Source organism: Aquarana catesbeiana, linkage group LG02, assembly GCF_042186555.1.
Source record: "Aquarana catesbeiana isolate 2022-GZ linkage group LG02, ASM4218655v1, whole genome shotgun sequence".
Taxonomy (NCBI): domain Eukaryota; kingdom Metazoa; phylum Chordata; class Amphibia; order Anura; family Ranidae; genus Aquarana; species Aquarana catesbeiana.
In genome coordinates, this window is record NC_133325.1 from 35870075 (window position 1) to 35893926 (window position 23852).

The window sequence follows — 23852 nt, forward strand, 5'->3', positions numbered from 1 at the left end:
TGTCCCAACATTGGTGTCAGTGGGAGGAATAGTACCCTTTCATTGGTGTCAGTGGGAGGAATAGAGTACCTCATCATTGGTGTCAGTGAGAGGAATAGTGTCCCATCATTGGTGTCACAGGGAGGAATAGTGCCCAATCGTTGGTGTCACTGGGAGGAATAGTGCCCCAACATTGGTGTCAGTGGGAGGAATAGTGCCTCATCATTGGTGTCAGTGGTTGTAATAGTGTCCCAACATTGGTGTCAGTGGGAGGAATAGTACCCTTTCATTGGTGTCAGTGGGAGGAATAGAGTACCTCATCATTGGTGTCAGTGAGAGGAATAGTGTCCCATCATTGGTGTCACAGGGAGGAATAGTGCCCCAACATTGGTGTCAGTGGGAGGAATAGTGCCTCATCATTGGTGTCAGTGGTTGTAATAGTGTCCCATCATCGGTGTCAGTGGGTAGTGCCTCAAGGGCCAGATAAAAGCAAGCAAATGGCCACATCTTGCCCTGGGGCTGCAGGTTACAAACCACTGCCCTAGAGGAAGCTTTTAAATCATTTTAAGGTCCAAGGCAACCCCTACTAAAACTCATTATACCTAAAGCTCATGGTGCATTAGTGGGATCGGTAGGTTTTAGACAGTTTTAAAATACAAGAATAAATAATGGGATGTATGTAACCCCCACCCAATCTATATGACATTATCTTCAGTAATAATCTATAAATGAAACCAAGAATAGTACTGCCAGAGAAGAAGCCTAGAAAGTAAACATTTTAGTGGTCCCTTAAATTCGTGTTTGGTGTAGGCAGGAGATCAATCTGCCACTGCTTTCTCCTCAGGGAACCCCTAGCAACCGCTGGAGGAACTCTGGAGGGTTCTACAAAACCCTGGTTGTGAAAGACGTGGCTTGGAAGCTGCCATTTGTTTCCCCACTAAGGAGAAAAAAATACATTATCAATAACATAATAATAATTTTTGTGTTAGGGTGTTTAGTTATTTATTATTATTTTATTTTGTAAGGGTTAATTATTTATTTATACTTAGTATTAATTTATTGAATTTATTTTTTATTTATGATTTTTATTTGTGTATTTCATTATTCGTATATATTCATATATATAATAATAATAATAGATAAAATAACAAATAAATATAATAATAATAATAATAATAATAATAAATAAAATAACAAATAAATATAATAATAATAAATAAAATAACAAATAAATATAATCATCAATAACCCTTTACCCCAACCTAAACTAAACTCTAACCCCTTACCCTAACGAAAAAACATTATAATAAATGAGATATATATACAAGGATTATTTGAGGGGATTTTTTAGGTGCTGAGATATTAAGACACAAATGGTTTGAAAATGGTAATTATTTTATTACAAACAGAAAACATTTAAAAAGGTTTGTTCATAAAGGACAAACATTAAAATCAATACAACTTATTGAAGGCATTCAATACAGTATGGCAATATCTTATCATAATGCTGATGACAATAGTGTAATTATCCCGACATGTTTCGCCACCTTGGGCTTCTTCAGGGGCTATGACTTGTAAAGGTTTGTTCATAAAGGACAAACATTAAAATCAATACAACTTGTTTAAGGCATTCAATACAGTATGGGAATATCTTATCTTGTAATGCTGGTGACAATAGTGTAATTATCCCGACATGTTTCGCCACCTTGGGCTTCTTCAGAGGATATGATTTGTAATACAATATGCGTCACCGGCTCTAGCTCCCAGAGACTATCGATACAGGCCAACGCTAATGCGGCATGCCCCAAGGGCGCCAACGCTAATGCGGCATGCCCCAAGGGCGCCAACGCTAATGCGGCATGCCCCTAGGGCGCACACAGGACGGTCAAAAAAAGGTCCCAGATGGACCAAGTACAAAGCTGTTGATGTTTCTGATTAAATCAAGGGTGCCGTATAGTGTAAAGAACACTAATTATCTGATATGCAGCAGATGGAAAAACGGGAAAATTTGAGGCTGAGATCGATTTCCAGTATGGTCACCCTTGAAGCAACAGTATTCTAATAAAAGAAGAAATAAAAGCTAATGGAAAAGCTTAAAAAGCTGAAATACCTAGCAACAAATGATGCAACAGATACGTTTTCTCTATTGGCTAATAAAAAAACGCCAAAGCCCAAAAAACGCTGCCTACAAACGTGCAAAACCGCCAGAAAAAAATGCTGGAAAAGCGCGCCAAGACGCTACGCTCAGGTGTGAATGCAGCCTTAGGGTGTAGATTGCGTCCTACAATAGCAGTGGTCGTGTCGCCACATCCCAGGCCCCACTATGGTTTAGTACTTACAAGAGAAAGAGAGTCGCTGCTCAAGGTGTGTGATGAGAGACCAAGGGAGTCTCGTAGAGTGCCAGCCCCGGCCCGCCTCCGTGCGAAATTTGGAAAGAAGAAAGAAATGGCTGCACATCCAGAACTCCCGATTTGCCTTTTATTGATCACAGGGATAACACCAAATACACTAACAATGGTCACGTAGACGCGTTTCACACATACATCTTGTGCTTAATCATTACCAAATAATAGTAATGATTAAGCACAAGATGTATGTGTGAAACACGTCAAAACCATTGTTCTGGATGTGCAGCCATTTCTTCCTTTTTTTCCATGTTTTAGTACTTGTTCAACACAAAATATTAATTCCTAACAAGCTGGCAGGTTCTCACATTCTCCTCCCTTTTTTTGCAGGGATTTTCCATCTGATACAGATTAAAAAAGTGGCGAAACAAGATTTCAAACAAGAAGCAGAGCACTTCCGGCTGGTCACCAGGACAAGCGAAGGTAAATTTGGGTTGTCTATATCTTGAGCAAAATTGTATTACTGATCCAAAAACCAGAGGGTCCAATCCAGGGAGGCCTCATGTCAGTGCCGGCACATCTGTGTATCTGGAAGTGTGTTAAAGATGAGCTCCAGGCAGATATACATGCGTTCTGTAGTCCAGCAAGAGAGAAGAGGTCTCTCGAAGGTTGGCGCACTACAAGTTAGGAGCTCACTGGGCTTTTCTCAGATTAAACACGTGTTTCTATATACCTGCAACTTTAAAAAAAGACGAAACCTATGGAAATCTACAAAACAGGGGTTCCAAACTCCATTTAATTGCAGGCTGCATTATGGTTGTCCTCCAAAGGGCCGGTTGTATCTGTAAGACTAGATGTTCGGAGCAGCTTACCCCTCTTACATCAGATGACAAATCCCCCCAGCATCTGAAGTCAAGAGTCCCCCACCCCCCCCTTACCTTGTGCTGCTGCTAAGAAAAAGTTAGGGGGTGGAGCTGGGAAGCAGAAAGTGCAGGGTCTGGAGGAGGACCAGTGGAAGGCTGGAGTCAGCTGCTGTAGTCTGCTGAATGCTGAGACCAGAGGAAGTGGAGATGAGGGGGTGCTTCAGCTGCATCGAGGGCGCAGGATCGGTGGGGGGAGTTCTGTCCTCTCTGCTGCCAACTGCTGAGACAGGGAGGGGGGGCGGAGAAAAGCCTCTCCATGGCTGCATGGAGAAGCAAAGGATCTGTAGGAGGAGTTCTGTCCTCCTCTCTGCTGCCAACTGCTGAGACGGGGGTGGGCGGAGAAACGCCTCTCTATGGCTGCATGGAGAAACACAGGATCTGTAGGAGGAGTTCTGTCATCCTCTCTGCTGCCAACTGCGGAGACGAGGTGGGGGCAGGGATGGGGGGGGGGGTGCCACAGCTGCCAGGGAGGTGTGAGGGCCACATGACTTGGCCTGGTGGGCCAGATTCAGCCCGCAGGTCTTGTTTGATACGTGTGTTAAAACATATTTCCACCTTTAACCACTTGCCGACCAGCCGCTGTCATTCTACTGCGGCAGGTCGGCTCCTTCCTGCAAATCGCCGTACCGGCGGTCCCTTTAAGAGCTATAGCACGCGCACGCCCTCTGCACAGCGTGGGAGCTGATGAGCGTGGCCAGCGGCCGCGATGTCCGCTGGCCACCCGTGATCGCTCCACAGAGAGCCAGAACGGGGATCTGTCAATGTAAACAGACAGATCCCTGTTCTGACGGGGTACAGAGTGATCGTCTGTTCCTAGTGATTAGGAACAGCGATCTCTCTGTACTCCCAGTCAGTCCCCCCCCCCCCCCCCAGGTAGAAACGCCTCCCTAGATAACACATTTAACCCCTTGATCACCACTAGTGTTAACCCCTTCCCAGCCAGTGTCATTTACACAGTAATCGGTGCATTTTTATAGCACTGATCACTGTATAAATGACACTGGTCCCAAAAAAGTGTCCAATCTGTCCGCCGCAATGTCGCAGTCCCGCTAAAAATCGCAGATCACCACCATTATTAATATAAAAAAAAAAAATTAAAGTTCTTGATGCCCTTAAAGAAATGTATCTCGTATTCAGTGGCTGTGACATGGGCCTGTTGACTCATGGGTGACGGAAAGAGGACATTTAGCTATTGAGGTTAAAGCCAATATGTACTGTAGGTCCATGTGCCTGATTGCATTGTCCGTGACCTGTCATCATGGACCAGAAAAGGAAGATGGAAGCCCAAGCAATCTGACAGCACTGAAGGCACCAAAGTAACAGTTATGAATCTGATGGGAATTGTATTTAATGGCTGATTCATGGTTTTTGGGTGGATTTTTTTTCACAGTTGTGTTATTCTGTACCCAACTTAGACTACCATCATTATGAAATCACAGTAAACATTTTAGCTAAGGTGCCTCCTTAATCCAAAATCCCCCCTATGTGAAGGAACAGATATTGGGATGTATTATATGTGTACGGAGGTAGATGTGTGGAGAGCTTTGAGGTGACACATGGGAGGAAAACACAGTGGTCATCCTGATCGGGAATTCCCACCATCGGCAGAGTTTCCAAACTTGTGTAATGTGAAAAAAACCTTACTCAGCCTGCCTGATGGTTGGAATCAATAGGTCAGCTGGATATACACACCCCGGCCATCTTATTCGGTACACCTGTTAAATTGCTTGGTAACACGAATTGCTAATCAGCCAATCACATGGCACCAACTCAATACATTTTAGGCATTTTCAACGTAGTGAAGTCGACTTGCTGAAGTTCAAACCGAGCATCAGACTAAGGAACAAAGGAGATTTTAAAGTGGATGTAAACCCAATTCATCAAATTTGAGCTGGGGACATATATCCACAGTGTTTTCTTATCTCTCTTCAAAGCACTAAGTCCCGTGGATTTCTCCTGCTCCATTCTTCTGTTATCAGCCTGATAACTTCTGACAAGTTCTCCAACACAGAAGATAAAAGCCTGAAATTTGTGTCAGGAAGGGTGCTATAAATAGATTAGCAGAAAGCTGCTCTACTCACAGGACAGTTCTGAAAGTCTCTGCCTATCTGAAAGGGGGGGTGTGTGCCTTTCCTCCAATCAGCTGTCTCCCAGTGTAATCCAAGATTTCTCTCACAGTGCAGAATGAGGAAGTGAAAATTCTAACAGATGTGCACTTTCTAAACAGTGTATAAAGTTGAAGACAGCAGATATACATGTAAAACGTATGTAGGGACATTTGTTTCATCTCTGTGTATCATCTGAGGCTGTTCACTTCACTAGGTATAAATGAGGGTTTACAGCCACTTTAAGTCACTTTGAACATGGCATGGTTATTGGTGCCAGATGGACTGGTCTAAGTATTTGAAAAACTGCTGATCTACTGGGATTTTCACACACAACTATCTCTCGCGTTTACAGAGAATGGTCCGAAAAAGATCAAATATCCAGTGAGCGACGGTTGTGTGGAGGAAAATGCATTGTTGATGTCAGAGGAGAATGGCCAGACTGGTTTGAGATGATATAGTAAAAAATAAGTTACGCTAAATATGAAAAAATCACAAATCAAGTGACATATGGTGCAAATAAATAAACAGTGAACGTTCAAAAATTCATAAACGCAAAATGCATGTGTACATATAAAAGACTAGATAGTGAGTGATAAAAAACAAAGCTGATGAATATATATATAAAAAAATCAGAAAAATGGATGAAAAGTAAGTGAAAAGTAAATGATCATTTACTTTTCATCCATTTTTCTGATTTTTTTTTTTATATATATTCATCAACTTTGTTTTTTATCACTCACTATCTAGTCTTTTATATGTGCACATGCATTTTGTGTTTATGAATTTTTGAACGTTCACTGTTTAATTACTATATTTATTTGCACCATATGTCACTTGATTTGTGATTTTTTTTCATATTTTTGGCGCAACTTATTTTTTACTATTTTACTTGCACCATAGAGATATTTGATGGTTTTTGTTGCAGCTAATTTGTACTTTAGCGCGGTATTAACTTGTTTTTTACCATGGTTCGAGATGATAGAAAGGCAACAGTAACTCAAATAACTACTCGTTACATCCAAGGTATGCAGAATACCATCTCTAAATGCACAACACATCGAACCTTGAACCTCGAACCTACAGCAGGAGAAGACCACAGTGGGTGACACTCCTGTCAGATAAGAACAAGAAACTGAGGCTACAATTTGCACAGGATCATCGAAATTGGACAATAGAGGATTGGAAAAACGTTGCCTGGTCTGATGAGTCTCGATTTTCAGCTGCGACATTCAGATGGTGGGGTCAGAACTTGGTGTAAACAACACGAAAGCATGGATCCATCCTGTCTTTTATTAACGGTTCAGGCTGGTGGTGATGGTGTGGGGGATATTTTCTTAGCACACCTTGGGCCCCTTAGTACCAATTGAGCATCGTTTAAATGCCACGGCCTTCCTGAGTATTGCTGCTGACCATGTCCATAAGCTCCAATCATCTCACCACTGGTTTCTTGAGGTCCCTGTACTCCAATGGCCTCCACAGTCACCAGATCTCATCCAATAGAGCACATTTGGCAAGTGGTGGAACGGGATATTTTCATCATGGATGTGCAGCCGACAAATCTTCAGCAACTGTGTGATGCTATCATGTCACTATGGACCAAAATCTTTGAGGAATGTTTCCAACACCTGGTTGAATCTATGCCACAAAGAATGAAGGCAAAAGGGGGTTCAAACTGGTAATAGCAAGGTGTACCTCTAATAAAGTGGCTGGTGAGTGTAAGAGGCTATAGTGATGAGATTGGTGCTCCATTACGTCTCCACCATGGTGGATTTAGTGGTGTTGTTAGCTTCTTGTTGAACTTTTCTTGATGGACCATCCATAATTCTTTCTCATGAGGCTGTCCGCTCAGGGGAAACTGAAGATTGGAATGTTTATCACTCCGTGGTGAGAAGAGACCTCCCAAGAGTGGAGAGTGTGGATTTGCCAGAGACATTTATTAGTTTGAGTTCCCTGGCCTCCTCTCCGTTATTATTTCCCCATGCCCTTTCACAAATAAACAGACCCGAAGCTCCTTATTACGTAAGTAACATTTTTCAGTTGGATTTGGGTGGAAGAATTTTATTACGATTTAACCTGTGAGGCGCTGTGGTTGGAATTAAGGTCTTCCAGGTTGGGCGTTCCGTAAAAAATGAGCAAACACCCACTACTCATTTTATCGCTTTTCAGACCGTGGTGAGGATGGTAAAAAAGTGGCTGAGAACAGAGTTAGTGCAATGAAGAGTAGAGATGTGTGATTTGTTTCGTTGCAAAACAACATTCTGATGATTTCATTATTCGGAGATTGGGATGTATACTAATCTCCAACTCGCAACAATGACGAATTTAAACAAATCCAAAATAAATTATAACGAAACAACGAATGTCATTCATTCATACGTTTCATTCGAATGATATGATAGTCTGGGTCTTTTGATATTTGAAGCATCCGAAATAACGTAACAACATAATGTAATTCTTTCGGATCCATTTTCTTTTTTATGTTGCATTACCTTTTTTTCATTATTATAAAAAAAAATGCACCACATATGAAATGGAAACATATTGCAATAAATACAGTAAAGAATAAAAGTGAAACAAGATGATGATTCCAATTTCCAACTTATTGTGTTTGGGTTGGATGGAGGTGGATCCATCAAAATATCCGAATCATAACATAACAAATGAATCCAAAATTCATTTTATTCCGTTCTTCCGTATATCGTCCATTCAGCTGATTACATTTCTCTTTGTAAGGAATGAATCTAATGAATGAATCTGAAATTCATTTTGTTTCATTTGCTCTTTTCGGGTATCGTCCAATCGGCTCATTCCATTTCTCTTTGTAACGAATGAACATAACCAATAAATCCCAACTTAATTTCGTTCTATTTGTTTTTTGGATATTGCCCAATCAGCTCATTCCATTTCTCTTTGTAATTAATAAACAAATCCAAAATTAATTTAGTTCCATTCATTTTTCGGATAGCATCCAATCAGCTCATTCCATTTCTTTGTGAGTTGGCCTTGCCGAATTAGAATCTGAAATTAATTTTGCTCCATTCGTTCTTTCAGACATCATCCAATCAGCTCATTCCATTTCTCTTTGTAATTTAATGAATTAATCCAAAATGATTTTCATTCCAACTTCTTTGCGGATATCGTTCGATCAGCTCATTTCATTTCTCTTTGCAACAAATTAAGTAACGAATTAATCCAAATAAATGTAGTTCTATTTGTTTTTTTGGATATCGTCCAATCGGCTCATTCCGTTTCTCTTTGTGGGTTGGGCTAACCGAATTTGAATCTGAAATGAATTTTGCTCTATTGGTTCTTTCAAATATCACCCAATCAGTTCATTCCATTTCTCTTTGTGGGTTTGGACCAGCCAAATCCAAATATGAAATTAATTTTGTTCCATTTGTTCTTTCGGATATCGTCCAATGGGCTCATTCCATTTCTCTTTGTAATTAATGAACTTAATAAATGAATCCAAAATGAATTTTATTCCATTTGTTTTTCGGATATCGTCCAATCAGCTCATTTCATTTCTCTTTGTGGGTTGGACTAGCCAAATTCGAATATGAAATAAATTTTGCTCCTTTCGTTCTCTCTGATATCGTTCAATCAGCTCAGCTCATTTCATTCCTCTTTGTAACAAATTAATTAACAAATTAATCTGAAATAAATGTGGTTCCATTTTGGTTTTTTTTGGATATCGTCCAATCAGCTCAGTCCATTTCTCTTTGTGAGTTGGACTAGTCGAATTCGTACCTGAAATGAATTTTGTTCCTTCGGAGATCAGCATTTCTCTTTGTAACCAAGAAATTAATTTTGTTCCATTCATTCTTTTGGATATCGTCCAATCACCTTTTTGTGGGTTGGACTAGCCGAATGGGCGAAATTAATCCGAAATTAATCCGAATATACGAAACGAATTCCGAAAACTAATCATTCTAACATAACTAATATGATGAACCTAAATGAAGAGGCACTGCCTCTCAAAATGAATAATGTAAGACCAGTATCGTTTATAGCATTGTTTGCCTCAGTGGGGGGCTAAAAGCACTGCCAATTTTTGTCCTCTTTGTGGGTGGTGCTTAGAGAAGCTCAGGATGCTACAACCGTACTTGTAGCTGCTGACTTTTTTTTTTTTTTTTTTTTTTTTTTTAATTTTGCAGGTGGAACTCCACTTTAAATTTTTTTTCAATTTGGCACAAAACATTGTTGTGTTTTGTTTTTTGTTTTTTTTTGTTTGTTTGCTTTTTTTATCTCTCAAGGCTTTCTGTTAAAACCCTCTTACTCAACAAACAAATGGCCCAACATTGGAGGGCTAACTCCACAGGTCAAGAATCAGTGGTTTTCCTACATTCAACTGGAACAAGGGTTGGGGTCTTCAACACCTTCTGTCTTAAGTATATATTGTGGAGGTGTGATAGGCTTCCCTGAAGAGATAAGTGTTCAGGGATCACCCAAAGGTGGACAGAGTAAGTGATAGCCCAACAGATTGGGGTAGGGAGTTCCAGAGGATGGTAGAGGCTCTTGATAAGACAGGAGGTGATGAGGAAGCTGGAGAATAGGAGGTCTTAGGAGGAGCGAAGAGGACAGTTTAGGATCGATTTGAAGTAGGCAGGCCCTAGGGCCGTGATGGCAAACCTTGGCACCCCAGATGTTTTGGAACTACATTTCCCATGATGTTCATGTACTCTGCCGTGTAGTTGAGCATCATGGGAAATGTAGTTCCAAAACATCTGGGGTGCCAAGGTTCTCCATCACTGTCCTAGGGAGTATCTTACCAAAAATGAAATGCCTGTTGCTTAAAGCGGAGTTCCACACAAAAATGGAACTTCCGCTTTTCGGAACCCTCCCTCCCTCCGGTGTCACCTTTCAGGGGGGAGGGGGGTGCAGATACCTGTCTAAGACAGGTATTTGCACCCACTTCCGGCATAGACTCCCATGGGAGTCTATGCCTCTTCCCGTCCCCACCGCGCTGTCTGCTGGGAACACACAGCTCCCAGGAGAGAGCGGGGACCACTAGGGACGCGCAGCGCGACTCGCGCATGCGCAGTAGGGAACCGGGAAGTGAAGCCGCAACGCTTCACTTCTTGATTCCCTCACCTAGGATGGCGGCGGCAGCTGCCGAGAACCGAGCGGGTTCTCGGCGTCCCCTGCCGACATCGCTGGACCCCGGGACAGGTAAGTGGCCATGTATTAAAAGTCAGCAGCTGCAGTATTTGTAGCTGCTGGCTTTTAATATTTTTTTTTTTTGGCGGTGTGGGTGAACCCCCGCTTTAATCTCTTCATGCCAATAGCACACAAATATGCGGCCTCCCGGCGGGTGGGCCTTGATGCTGAGTGACCACATATTTGTATACAAACCTGTGCCAAGAGTGTACGCCCTGCGCAATCCCGGCACAGTTACCGGCGCCTAATGGAAAGCTCCCGATCGCTACTTGCAAGCTTTCCGATCATGTGACTGCTGTGACAGGCAATCACGGCAGTCACGTGATCATAAACCCCGCCCCGCCTCCCGGCATCAGAGACCTCTTAAAGGGCCAAGAGGCGCCGGCGTTAAGGGGGTTAAACAGGATCTTCAGCCTAGCTGGTCTTCGGGTCCCCAGCGCCTGGCATATTTAGTGTGGCAAGTCAGCTGCAAATCCTTCCCGCTTCACGGCAGGGTTTCCATTGCGCATGCATAACCTGTGCTGGACTTTGTGAAGGGTTTCGCAGCCTCCTAGGACCTGTCCCAAGAGGTTGGAATCATCTAGGCCTGGGATATGCAATTAGCGGACCTCCAGCTGTTGCAGAACTACAAGTCCCATGAGGCATGGCAAGACTCTGACGGCCACAAGCATGACACCCAGAGGCAGAGGCATGATGGGACTTGTAGTTTTGCAACAGCTGGAGGTCCGCTAGTTGCATATCCCTGATTTCTAGGCAATCTGACCGGAATAGGGAGCAGGTACTGACCAAAACTAGGAACCTACTCCCCTTCAAAAAGACAAAGAAAGGGGACAACAATTTTAGAAGAGGGGAGGAAGATAGAAAGCAGAACGTCCCTTTTTTAGGGTGAAATTTTGCTTTAAAATTCGACTCATGCCCTAAAGCGGAGTTGTACCCAAAAGTGGAACTTCTGCTTTAAGGACTCCTGACCCCCTGACATGCCACATTTGGCATGTCATTTTTTTTGTTGGGGGGGGCGGGTACCTAGCACCCCGTTCTCCTCTCCCCCCTCCCTCCCTGCAAACTTCTGGGACACGTCACAGGTCCCAGACAATTGCCCGGCCATTCAGGATGCGCAACACGACTCGCACATGCCCAGCGCGCACCTGGCTGTGAGGCCGCAGGGTGCCCATACTAGTGAGGCGGAGGAGAGGAGCGAGGCTTCGGGCGGTCACATCGCTGGATCCTGGGACAGGTGACTGTGTGTTTATTAAAAGTCAGCAGCTACAAAAATGATAGCTGCCGACTTTTAATAAACACAGAAACGGATGGAACTTCTCTTTGGTGCAGACTTTTGAGAGAACCAGTGAGCCAATCACACGAGCAGAAAATGAGATTTATGGGGGCGTTTCTGTACACAGAACACTCCCAGGCTGCCATATTGGAAGGGATTGACATTTGCTAGTTTCAGAATATTATAGGTTTAAATAATAAGGTCATTTTAAATAACAACAATAAATTGCAGAATGTCTTATGTAACAATTACACTCACCGGCCACTTTATTAGGTACACCTCGCTAGTAGCGAGTTGGACCCCCTATTGCCTTCATTCTTGGTGGCATAGATTCAACAAGGTGTTGGAAACGTTCCTCAGAGATTTTGCTCCATAGTGACATGATGGCATTACGCAGTTGCTGCAGATTTGTCGGCTGCACATCCATGATGGGAACCTTCCATTCCACCACATCCCAATGGTGCTCTATTGTATGAGATGTGGTGAGTGTGGAGGACATTGGAGTACAGGGACCTCATTGTCCAGTGGTGAGATGATTGGATCTTTGTGACATGGTGCATTATCCTGCTGGAAGGAGCCATCAGAAGATGTGTACACTGTAGTCATAAAGGGATGGACATGGTCAGCTACAATACTCAGGTAGGCCGTGGTGTTTATAGAGGAAGTTACCCCCGATGGGTTTTACTTCCTCTTTTGCTCCCCCCAAGGCCTGCAAATTATGCATTGCATACTAGCCCATTATATGACACTTACCTGCAAACGAAGCCCGCACTGTCGCCTGTGCAGGCCGTGTCCACCTTCGCCTCTCTTCCTTCTGGGGGCCACGGATTCCAGCTCTGTGACTGGCCGGAGCCGCGTGACCTCACTCCTGCACATGCGCGCGGGAGCCGTCAGTCACGGCACACGCTGGGGGTAGAAATGGCACGGTGGTCCATTTCTTTACAGTGCATGCGCCGATTATGACATCGGCGGACTACAAGTGAAATATCTCCTAAATGGCGCACGTTTAGGAGATATTTCCACTGCTTATAGGTAAGCCTTATTCTAGGCTTGCCTATAGGTAAAAGTAACACAAAGGGGTTTACAACCACTGTAAACGATGTAACACAAAGGGGTTTCACAATTGTTACTAAGGGGCTCAAAGTGTGCCAAGAAAATATCCCCTCCACCATTACACCACCACCAGCAGCCTGAACCGGTAATACAAGGCAGGATGGATCCATACTTTCATGTTGTTTATGCCAAATTCTGATCCTACCATCTGAATGTCACAGCTGAAATTGAGACTCATCAGACCAGACAACGTTTTTCCAATCTTCTATTGTCTAATTTTGGTGATCCTGTGAGAATTGTAGCCTTAGTTTCCTGTTCTTAGCCGACAGGATTGGCATCTGTTGTGTGGACTTCTGCTTCTGTAGCCCATCTGCTTCAAGGTTTGATGCGTTGTACGTTCAGAGAGGGTGTTCTGCATACCTTGGATGTAACAAGAGGTTATTTGACTTACTGTTGCCTTTCTATCATCTCCAAACAGTCTGCCCATTCTCCTCTGACATCAAACAAGGCATTTTCCTCCACACAACTGCCGCTCACTGGATATTTTCTCTTTTTTGGACCATTCTCTGTAAACCCGAGAGATGGTTGTGTGTGAAAATCCCAGTAGATCAGCAGTTTTTGAAATACTCAGACCAGACCGTCTGGCACCAACAACCATGCCACGTTCAAAGTCACTTAAATCCCCTTTCTTCCCCACTCTGATGCTCGGTTTGAACTTCAGCAAGTTGTCTTCACCACGTCTAGATGCCTAAATGCATTGAGTGGCTGCCATGTGATTGGCTGATTAGCAATTTGTGTTACCAAGCAATTGAACAGGTGTACCCAATAAAGTGGCCGGTGAGTGTGTATGAGCCGAGCTGTTGATTGGTGCACTTGGGGAAGGGGGGAGGGGGTTGTTGATTGGTGCACTTGGGGAAGGGGGGAGGGGGTTGTTGATTGGTGCACTTGGGGAGGGAGGGGGTTGTTGATTGCTGCACTTGGGTAAAGGGGGACGGAGGGGGTTGTTGATTGGTGCACTTAGGGAAGGGGGGAGGGAGGGGGTTGTTGATTGGTGCACTTGGGGAAGGGGGGAGGGAGGGGGTTAATGATTGGTGCACTTGGGGAAAGGGGGAGGGAGGGGGTTGTTGATTGGTGCACTTGGGGAAAGGGGGAGGGAGGGGTTGTTGATTGGTGCACTTGGGGGGAGGGAGGGAGGGGGTTGTTGATTGGTGCACTTGGGGAAAGGGGGAGGGAGGGGGTTGTTGATTGGTGCACTTAGGGAAGGGGGAGGGAGGGGGTTGTTGATTGGTGCACCTGGGGAAAGGGGGAGGGAGGGGGTTGTTGATTGGTGCACTTGGGGAAAGGGGGAGGGAGGGGGTTGTTGATTGGTGCACTTGGGGAAAGGGGGAGGGAGGGGGTTGTTGATTGGTGCACTTAGGGAAGGGGGAGGGAGGGGGTTGTTGATTGGTGCACTTGGGGAAAGGGGGAGGGAGGGGGTTGTTGATTGGTGCACTTGGGGAAGGGGGGAGGGAGGGGGTTAATGATTGGTGCACTTGGGGAAAGGGGGAGGGAGGGGGTTGTTGATTGGTGCACCTGGGGAAAGGGGGGAGGGAGGGGGTTGTTGATTGGTGCACTTGGGGAGGGAGGGGGTTGTTGATTGGTGCACTTGGGGAAAGGGTGAGGGAGGGGGTTGTTGATTGGTGCACTTGGGGAAAGGGGTAGGGAGGGAGGGGGTTGTTGATTGGTGCACTTGGGGAAAGGGGGAGGGAGGGGGGTTGTTAATTGGTGCACTTGGGGAAGGGGGGGGTGGGGGTGTCGGAAGAGCCACTGCCCTGTGTTGGACAGCAGCGGTCCGACTCTCCAGATTGCTGCACAGGATATCTTAACATTGCTGCAGCACATTCAGATGTAAAACCTGTAAAATTAGACCAGATTTATGAGACTATACAGTATGCAGCCTGGCTGCTTCACCGTAATAAATCAGAACGGTTCAATCGGGCTTTAATGGTGGAGAAGGTGGAGCTCGGTTGCGTCAGTTAGTGACATAATAGTACGCCAAAACCTTCATCACCATCTCCTTCCCCCCACGTTTGACCTTTGATGTTTAACCCACTCTCATGGCTCGGCCTTCACCGCCTTTCTCTCTTTTGGGTTTGGCGAAGGGCATTGGATTTCGGACTCCAGTTCTCGCTCCCCCCAGCGTGAGATGTTTGTGCTTTTCTAAGATGACATCATTCGCGCTGCAAATCTCTAATTTACGACGGGGGCAACCGCAGTCCTCTGCGCAGACTTTTATGGGTCCCTTATGAAGTGTAAGGAAGTCTAGCCTAAGTGTGGAGCACACTACCCCTGGCCGTCCATAAATCAGCCTGTGTTTTTCACCGACGGCCTCGCCGCGCAAGCTGTGACACCACTTGTAAAAATTTGTAACAGCCAGAAAATTCAAAAAAAATAAATAAACCATTCAGACGGGACTGTGCCAGAGCTGGCGGGACAGACGGTGTGCCAATTCACAGCGAAGGGTGAAAAATGACTGCCTTATAGTCGGTGGCACCGGCCTGGCAAAAATAATGACACGTTCTCGGGTTTCACTGAAACCGGCCTTCTGTGTTCTCTCCATAACATGTTTAATGGCTATTCTTCTCTTCTTACTTAAAGTGTATGTTCATCTTAACAATAAATGGATCTTATTTGCTCCCTTTTTTTTTTTTTTTTTTTTTTAGTTTAGTAAATATATCAATGGAAATATATTATTTTTATGTGTTTTGAGAAGTGCAAAAAAAAAAAAAAACTGTTGATTTTGTTAGAAATGAACCACTTGATGAACCATTTGTATGGAAATTTCAATAAAAATTCTTTAATGATTAAAAAATAAATAAATAAAAAACTAAAAAAAAAAAAAAAAAAAAAAAAAAAAAAGAAATGATCCACTTGATCTTCGGTAGGTTTCACCCCCTTCATGACCAGACCATTTTTTGCTGTACAGCACTGCGCTACTTTATCTGGTAATTGCGCGGTCATGCAACTATGTACACTGTAATTTATAGAATTTTTTTTTTAACACAAACAGCTTTCTTTTGGTGGTATTTGATCACCTGCTGGGTTTTTTTATTTTTTGTGATATAAATGAAAAAAACTAAAATTTTGTAAAAAAAAAAAAAAAAATTTCTACTTTCTGCTATAAAACATATCCAATAAAATCATTTTTTTTCATAAATTTAGGCCAAAATGTATTCTGCTACATGTCTTTGGTAAAAAAAAAAAATAAAAAAAAAAAAAAAACTCTAAAGCCGCGTACACACGAGCAGAATGTCCGTCAGAAAAAGTCAGACGAAAGCTTTTCATCGTCTATTCCAGTCGTGTGTAGGCCTCATCTGCCTTATTTTTTCGAAAATTCTGACGGACCTAGAAATGGAACATGTTCTAAATATCTCCGATGGAACCAATTCCTATTGGGATAACCGCTCTCGTCTGTATGGTGTTCTGACAGACCAAAAACGACGCATGCTCTGAAGCAAGTACGAGACGGAAGCTATTGGTTACTGGCTATTGAACTTCCTTTTTCTAGTCCTGTAGTAAGTGTTATAAAATAAAGAGCAATCAGCGCAAACTAAACCTAAAACTATTAATCCAAGCTGAACACTAAAGGATAACACCAACCTCAATAGAAATCAATAAACAAAAATAAGTGCAGCGCAAAAAGAAAACTAAAAATGAAAAAAATGATGAAACATGATAAACAGTCCAATCATAAATTGATTAAAAGTTCATAAATGCCAATATGAAATAACCCTCTTCTGGGAACACCCGCATTGCTCACTTATCCAGGCGATGCGATATTATGAAATAAAATTGTGCTTACCAGATCCAGTTGACCCCTTAATTATAGGGGGTCTTAAACGGCATGAATGGACCCGTGGCAAACTGCTGGGCTAGCTGTCATCTGCAGATCAAGTAGATTCCTCGAATAACGGAGATCCCATCAGGTCTATGGTGTAATACTGATAATCTGCAGGGTTGGCTGTCATATACTGGATGCTCTCTCCCAATGCACAGCGGTATCCGTGAGATAGGGGGACCCGTATTGAAATGGCAGAGCAAAGAGGCAATGATCCCCAGAAAAAAACAAATGAAAGCATCTATGAGCGATCCATAGATGAAAGGTTTCCAAATTTATTCAAAAGGTGAAAGGTACAGGGGAGAGACGCTCTATAAGCGCCAAAACATGTGAAAAATCTATGTGGCTGTGTTGATAGTAAGACAGACTGTTCGCGTCCGAACAGCTGTCAGCAAGAGAAGGCTGCGGGTGACGTCGGTCATGCAGCTCCGCCCCCGTATGCGGCGTTGCGTCACTAGGACTTCGTCAGCGAGGGTGGAGATGTCCCCATTGAGCTTAGGAGATGATTTCCCGGCGGGGACTTCCGGTCCCGACGCTCCTGACACTCCCAATTTGATAGACAGCGGGTATATTTAGGTCCACGGGTGACAGGTGCACTCCACCCTCGCTGACGAAGTCCTTGTGACGTAACGCCGCGTACGCGGGCGGAACTGCATGACTGACGTCACCCGCAGCCTTCTCTTGCTGACAGCTGTTCGGACGCGAACAGTCTGTCTTACTATCAACACAGCCACATAGATTTTTCACATGTTTTGGCGCTTATAGAGCGTCTCTCCCCTGTACCTTTCACCTTTTGAATAAATTTGGAAACCTTTCATCTATGGATCGCTCATAGATGCTTTCATTTGTTTTTTTCTGGGGATCATTGCCTCTTTGCTCTGCCATTTCAATACGGGTCCCCCTATCTCACGGATACCGCTGTGCATTGGGAGAGAGCATCCAGTATATGACAGCCAACCCTGCAGATTATCAGTATTACACCATAGACCTGATGGGATCTCCGTTATTCGAGGAATCTACTTGATCTGCAGATGACAGCTAGCCCAGCAGTTTGCCACGGGTCCATTCATGCCGTTTAAGACCCCCTATAATTAAGGGGTCAACTGGATCTGGTAAGCACAATTTTATTTCATAATATCGCATCGCCTGGATAAGTGAGCAATGCGGGTGTTCCCAGAAGAGGGTTATTTCATGTTGGCATTTATGAACTTTTAATCAATTTATGATTGGACTGTTTATCATGTTTCATCATTTTTTTCATTTTTAGTTTTCTTTTTGCGCTGCACTTATTTTGTTTATTGATTTCTGTAGTAAGTGTTGTATGTCACCGCGTTCTGGACGGTCGGACTTTGGTCGGACTTTGGGTTGACTGTGTGTAGGCCGTGTGTAGGCAAGACCGCTGGAATGGATTTCCGTCGGAGAAACCTTCGGAGTTTATTCCGACGGCAAAACCGGTCGTGTGTACAGGGTATAAGTGTTTGTGTGAAAGTTATAGGGTCCACAAACTATGGTATAAATACTGTGTTTACCCAAAAAGAAGACCGGGTCTTATATTAATTTTGGCTTCAAAAAACATACTAGGGCTTATTTTCAGGGGATGTCTTATTTATTTACGATATGTACAAAAAAGTTCCTCCCCCCTGTCAGCTCAACAGTCAGCATTGTGAAATTCTGTAATCTCAAAAATAAACCTTAGTTAAAGTCCTTCATAAATCATATAATCCGTTCTGTAAAAAGAGTGTATATAAAGTGCAGTGTGTATCCTTGTGTAACTTTATTGTGGAAAATACCTTATTTACAGTGCCGCTTGGCGCTCACGTGACCCAACCGGAGCTCTTCTCCTCCCGGCTGAAGTCAGCAGCCCCTCCCTCTGCAGTGCTCGGAGCGGGGCTGATGTCAGCGGGGATCTCGGCTTCTCCCTCTGCAGTGCTTGGAGCGGCGAAGAAGATCTCCGGCGGGCCACGTGAGCGCCCAGTGGTGCTGTAAATAAGGTATTTTCCACATCTTCGCCACTCCGAGCACTGCAGAGGGAGCGGCCGAGATCCCCACTGACATCAGCCCCGCTCCGAGCACTGTGTGTGTGTGTGTGTGTGTGTGTGTGTGTGTGTGTGTGTGTGTGTGTGTGTGTGTATATATATATATGTATGTGTATATATATATATATATATATATATATATATATATATATATATATACAATGTATATATGTGTGTGTGTGTGTGTGTGTGTGTATATGTAGATTTTATATATATATATATATATATATATATATATATATATATATATTCGATCTGTCTTGATGTACTGATGGCCCCAAAATTCCAGGACAGTACAAATACCCCCCAAATTATCCCTTTTTGGAAAAAAGACAGTCTGAAGTATTTAGTAAGAGGCATGGCAAATTTTTTGAAGTTGTAGTTTTTGAGATGTTGACAAGAAGCATGCTTTTAGGAGAAAGCGGAGTGATGGAGAGATGATTTTAACACTGTGCCACTTCTTCTTGCACTGCCCAGTCAAAAGCTGGGCGGGGTTCAGGATAACCTGGGCTCAGAGGGCAGGGGTTAATTGATGCTGTTTATTAGACTCAGGACATCTAGTGGCAGAAAAAAAAGTTCTGTGGGGTAAATCTCTGGATATGTTAACATTGCAGATTTTTTTATTTTGTCTTTTAATCTATTTTTTATCATATGTTTGACTGGAGTTCTGTGTTAAATAAACTTTTAAACACATCCAATTTTGCTTTCTGTTCTTTCCTCTATGTAGGTCAGTGGAACATTTTCAGGCCACAGCCCCCTGAACTGAACATAACAGAGATTTCTGAAATGCAGACTGAAGCATTGTAGTGGGAAATAAAACGCTCTACTGATGTCACTGATGTCCAGCCCCCAATACTAAGAGATGAGAAACATTTTCAAGCCAACCTCTACCCAACCCGACACAAGAGGTGGCTGTAACCCAGAGAACCGGCTGCAGCACTGGAAAGTCTTAAGCAAGATGGCCGATGTCTTGACGGTTACCTGACCAGAGAACCATAGACTGTGGGCCGGAAAAAACTTCTTTGGGAGTAAGAGGAAATAAACTGTAAGATCCTTTGTGTGCTCTCCAGGCTTCCCCCATCTTTGGGGAGATCCTGCACTTCAAAGATTCCCTGCTGAGCTGGAATTGGGAGAGGTTAACACGTAAAAACAATTACATTCATCTTATCATGACTGCCAAATTCACATCCATCAATGGACTCCTCGCACCCTCTGATTTCCAAATTGGTTTACTCATTTTTTAATGCCGCTTTAAGGAACAAAACCCAAGACTTGGGTAAGACCTTTCTCAAGTGCCTATCTCATTGCATCACCGGTCTGAACACAAAGCCTAAGATTTTTAAATAGCTGCCCTACACTGTTGCCTTACTCCGCCATCCCACTAACCAATGGTCCACCAAAGCCGCTCTACATAGTGGTCTCTGGCTGATCTTGCCGATATCATCACACTAGAACAGTGGTCTCCAAACTGTGGCCCTTTGCTTGTCTTTATCCAGCCTTTGAGGCACTATTTCTCACACTGATATTAACAATGGGGCACTATTCCTCCCACTCCTCCTCTGGCGCTTCCCCACCCTATGCACATGTGTTGTCAAGAGATTGATGTCACGTCCATTGAGACCAGAGCTTAGAGTGTGGCATCCATCTTTTGAAAAGGCATGGTGAAGGAGGCATGCCATAAACTTGCAGTTGTCAACTGGGTAGTGACCATTTTTCAATGACCTTACTAGGGCAGCATTCGAATGGTGGGGGGACAGAGGTAAACTTAAAGTGATTGTAAAGAATTTTTTATTTTTATTTAATAACAATAATGTCATACTTGCCTGTTCTATGCTATAGTTTTGCACAGAGAAGCCCCAATCCTGCTCTTCTGGGGTCCCCTGCCAGCGCACCGGGCCCCCCCCCCCCTTCTGAGCACCCATTGCTATGGGGCTACTTCTGCAGTCTCAATCCCGAGTCCATTGACACACACACAGTACAGCTCAGCCCTGCCCCCCGCTCTCTCCTCATAGGCTGTGATTGACAGTAGCAAGAGCCAATGGCTCCTGCTGCTGCCTCCATGTCCAGTAAGGAGAGAGAGAGCCACTGCTCTCAGGCACAGTCCTGGATCAAGAGTGGCTCAGGTAAGTATAAGGGGGGGCAGAACACAGAAGGTTTATTATCTTATTGCAGAGAATACATTAAAGTAAAAAACCTTTCGAACCACTTTAAAGTGGGTCTTCACCCTCTGTAAATATTTTCCCCTTTCCACCCCCCTTCCCCTCTTGCACATGATTAGTTATCATTTTTATTTTTTTTTGTTTATGTACTTTTTTTCCAATAAAAAAGTGCAGCCCCGCCCCCTTTCCCCATGCACATCATTTGCCTAGGTGAATGGCATACACAGTGCTCGCTATGCCTCCTGGGATAGGTATGTCACATATATCCCAGGAGGCATAGCCCTTCATTCACAAAAGAGGATGTGTGCTGAAACCGAAAAAGCCAACAGGCCTCTTGATGACCGAGCAGTGGAAGAAGAGGTGAGAATTTCAGAGGGACAATGCTGGATACTCTGGGTGGGTGAGTATCTAAAATGTACTCAACACCATCCAGTAAGCGGGGATAAATTTAAAAAAAAAAAAAAAAAAAGAAGGCATAGACGGGTGAAGGGTCTCGTTAAGTAGAGGAACTGGAGGGTACCTATTGTAGGGTTGAGGGTGGCTTTTGGGATTTTGTTGAAGTCACGACAGGTTCACTTTTTGTGCATTGGCTTCATTTTCATTCCAAAGAAGTAGTAATAATTTACCCAGTGAATTGATAACATCCATTATCTGGAAGTTTAGTGGGACAATCGGAGGGCGAGGGGGCAGATATCTTTTCCTTGTGCCTCTGTTGGTTCTAGATCACAGTGAATTGGCTGTGGAAAGCCTGCTCAGCAAAAAATAAATTCTGTGAATGACAGATCCACTTTTAAACATACAATGCCAGGGGTATTGTTCCCTTATGGGATTCTATTTATCTTATTTATTTAATTCTGCTCCAATTTATGTACCCCGACAAATTTAAAATGAAAGGCATGTAGTAAATTGGGTTGTTCCATTTTTGCTTACATTGCTCTGGCCGGCAGAGGCTGTGCATTCAGATATAACGGAGCTCACAGAGTGCTGCCATATGTAAAAGGAAAGTCAATGCACTAGGTCTCTTAATACTTTAAAAGATGGACAGGCTGCAATGGAGAATGATGGGGGGTTTGGCAGCCATTCACTTAAGAGGGAACACCCCTTGCCATCATGACCCCCACCCTGTATACAACACACAGGCTCTCATTCAGTTGTTTTTATATTTATTGGAAGATAGAAATCAGACCAGAAATAATGAACAAGAAAAGACAATGGAACAGCAAAAAACTATTCAGATTTCATTCATTTTATTTTTTTTAAGTTAGTTGCCAACACATCTCAGGGGTTTTCAAATCTGCTTTTGTTGTCTGACAAGGAACAGATGTGGTTAGTGTGTGTCCGAGAACATGAAAGATCCTAGGCATCAGGTTACTGCCCTTCCCTACTCTTTCTATCCTGATCTGTCACTAACCACAATTGTCCGTTATAACAGCAGTATCAGACAACACAAGTTGACTCTAAAGCTTGAAAGGGTTGAGAGAAATCCCAAAAATGTGTTGGAAGATCACATCTGAGCATCCTAATAAACTGGCTCTCCATTGTATTTTCCTAAGTTAAAGTTCTACCCAACGTCCCAAAAGGTCTACCATATTTCCTCTGAAATATCAACCATCAGACAACACGAGTTGACTCTAAAGCCCTGAAGGGTGAGAGAAACCCCTGAAATGTGTTGGAAGATCATATCTGAGCATCCTATTAAACTGGCTTTCCATTGTCTTTTAAAGTTATACCCAAGGTCCCCAAATTGTTTACCCTATTTACTCTGAAATATCAACCATCAAAAATGGGCAACTTTAGGATCCGCCACCACCTTCAACCCAACTGGTTGATCAGTAGTAATGACACTCAGAGAACTCCTGTATAGTTGAATGGACAACCCATCAACCAGCTTTAGCCATCTCATTGGCTGTGGACTAAGTCACTAATTACATCTCCAGCTCCTACTAACATTTGTGATTTGAAAGCAAACCTGTACTGAGAAAAATACAGCCTGCCACTGCTGACCTTCTTCAAAATATCTAGAAAAGGACCCAAGGTCCTCAAATGGTCTACTTTTTTTTTCTTTGAAATATCAACTATCAAAATAGGCAACTTTAGGATCCACCACCACCTTCAACCCAAATGGTCAACCAGTATAATGGACACAAAATTTGTGAGCTGAAAGCAAGCCCGTGCCGCGAAAAATACAGCCTACCATTGCTGACCTTCTTCAAAACATCTTCCAAAGGAGCTATCTGCCATTGCATGGTTCCATGTCACTAAACACAGAAATATGCCTAGGTCGTTCCATTAGGGATAGACAGGTGGTAATTTTGCAAATTCCTTCCACGCTTAAGTGGAACACCTCTTTAAGGTGGCCTAACTAATTTTCGACTGTATAGTGGTATATACTGAGTATAGAAGGTGTGGGTATCAGGAACATAAAAGAATGTTAGTTAATCCTTTCCTGATTTGTCCTTCAATGATGTTGGCTCTTCGTAGGTTCTGATCATTCAGGACTAGAGGAATGTTTATCCAGCTCTGAAGCCTTCCTATCGTATTCTGTGTCTTCTGTACAATACTCGCTCTCAAGGCTTGGGGGGGGGGGGGGGGGTACCTTCTTGCAGGCAGGAGATATGTAGGGTGGTATGATCGGGTCAATGGATTTTAAGTCTCTTAGAAAAAAAAAAAACTGTACCTAGCCAACCTTGACAAAGCAATCTATTTATTTTGATATATATTTGTCTGAAAAAAAATCTAATTAAAATATTTTCTGAAATATATTTTTTTCTTGTTTATGATTTTTTTTTTTTTTTGTTTGTCTATAAAATTTATAATAAAGTAACTATTAATCTATTCTATTATGTGTGTACTTTTTTGTGTATTTTGCATTTTGTTATTATTCTTAACAGCTTCCATATTCTGTCGCTAATGGATATCCCATCCTGCTAGCCGTACTC

General features: G+C 43.3%; 1 protein-coding gene across 2 annotated transcripts in view; it reads left to right on the top strand.

Moving 5' to 3' along the window:
• CHRDL2 (chordin like 2) overlaps positions 1-23495 on the top strand; it is a 120396-nt gene extending 96901 nt beyond the window's left edge. Inside the window, exons 10-12 of one of the 2 annotated variants that reach the window (XR_012241447.1) lie at positions 2715-2807; positions 19482-21130; positions 21188-23495. Coding sequence is in view for 1 of the 2 variants with exons in the window: in XM_073612764.1 (XP_073468865.1) it covers positions 2715-2807; positions 19482-19561 (173 nt within the window). In the remaining variant the exon portion in view is untranslated. Of the gene's footprint in view, positions 1-2714; positions 2808-19481 lie in introns of both variants that reach the window. The other variant, XM_073612764.1, reaches the window with a different exon arrangement.
• Positions 23496-23852: the final 357 nt, after the last annotated feature.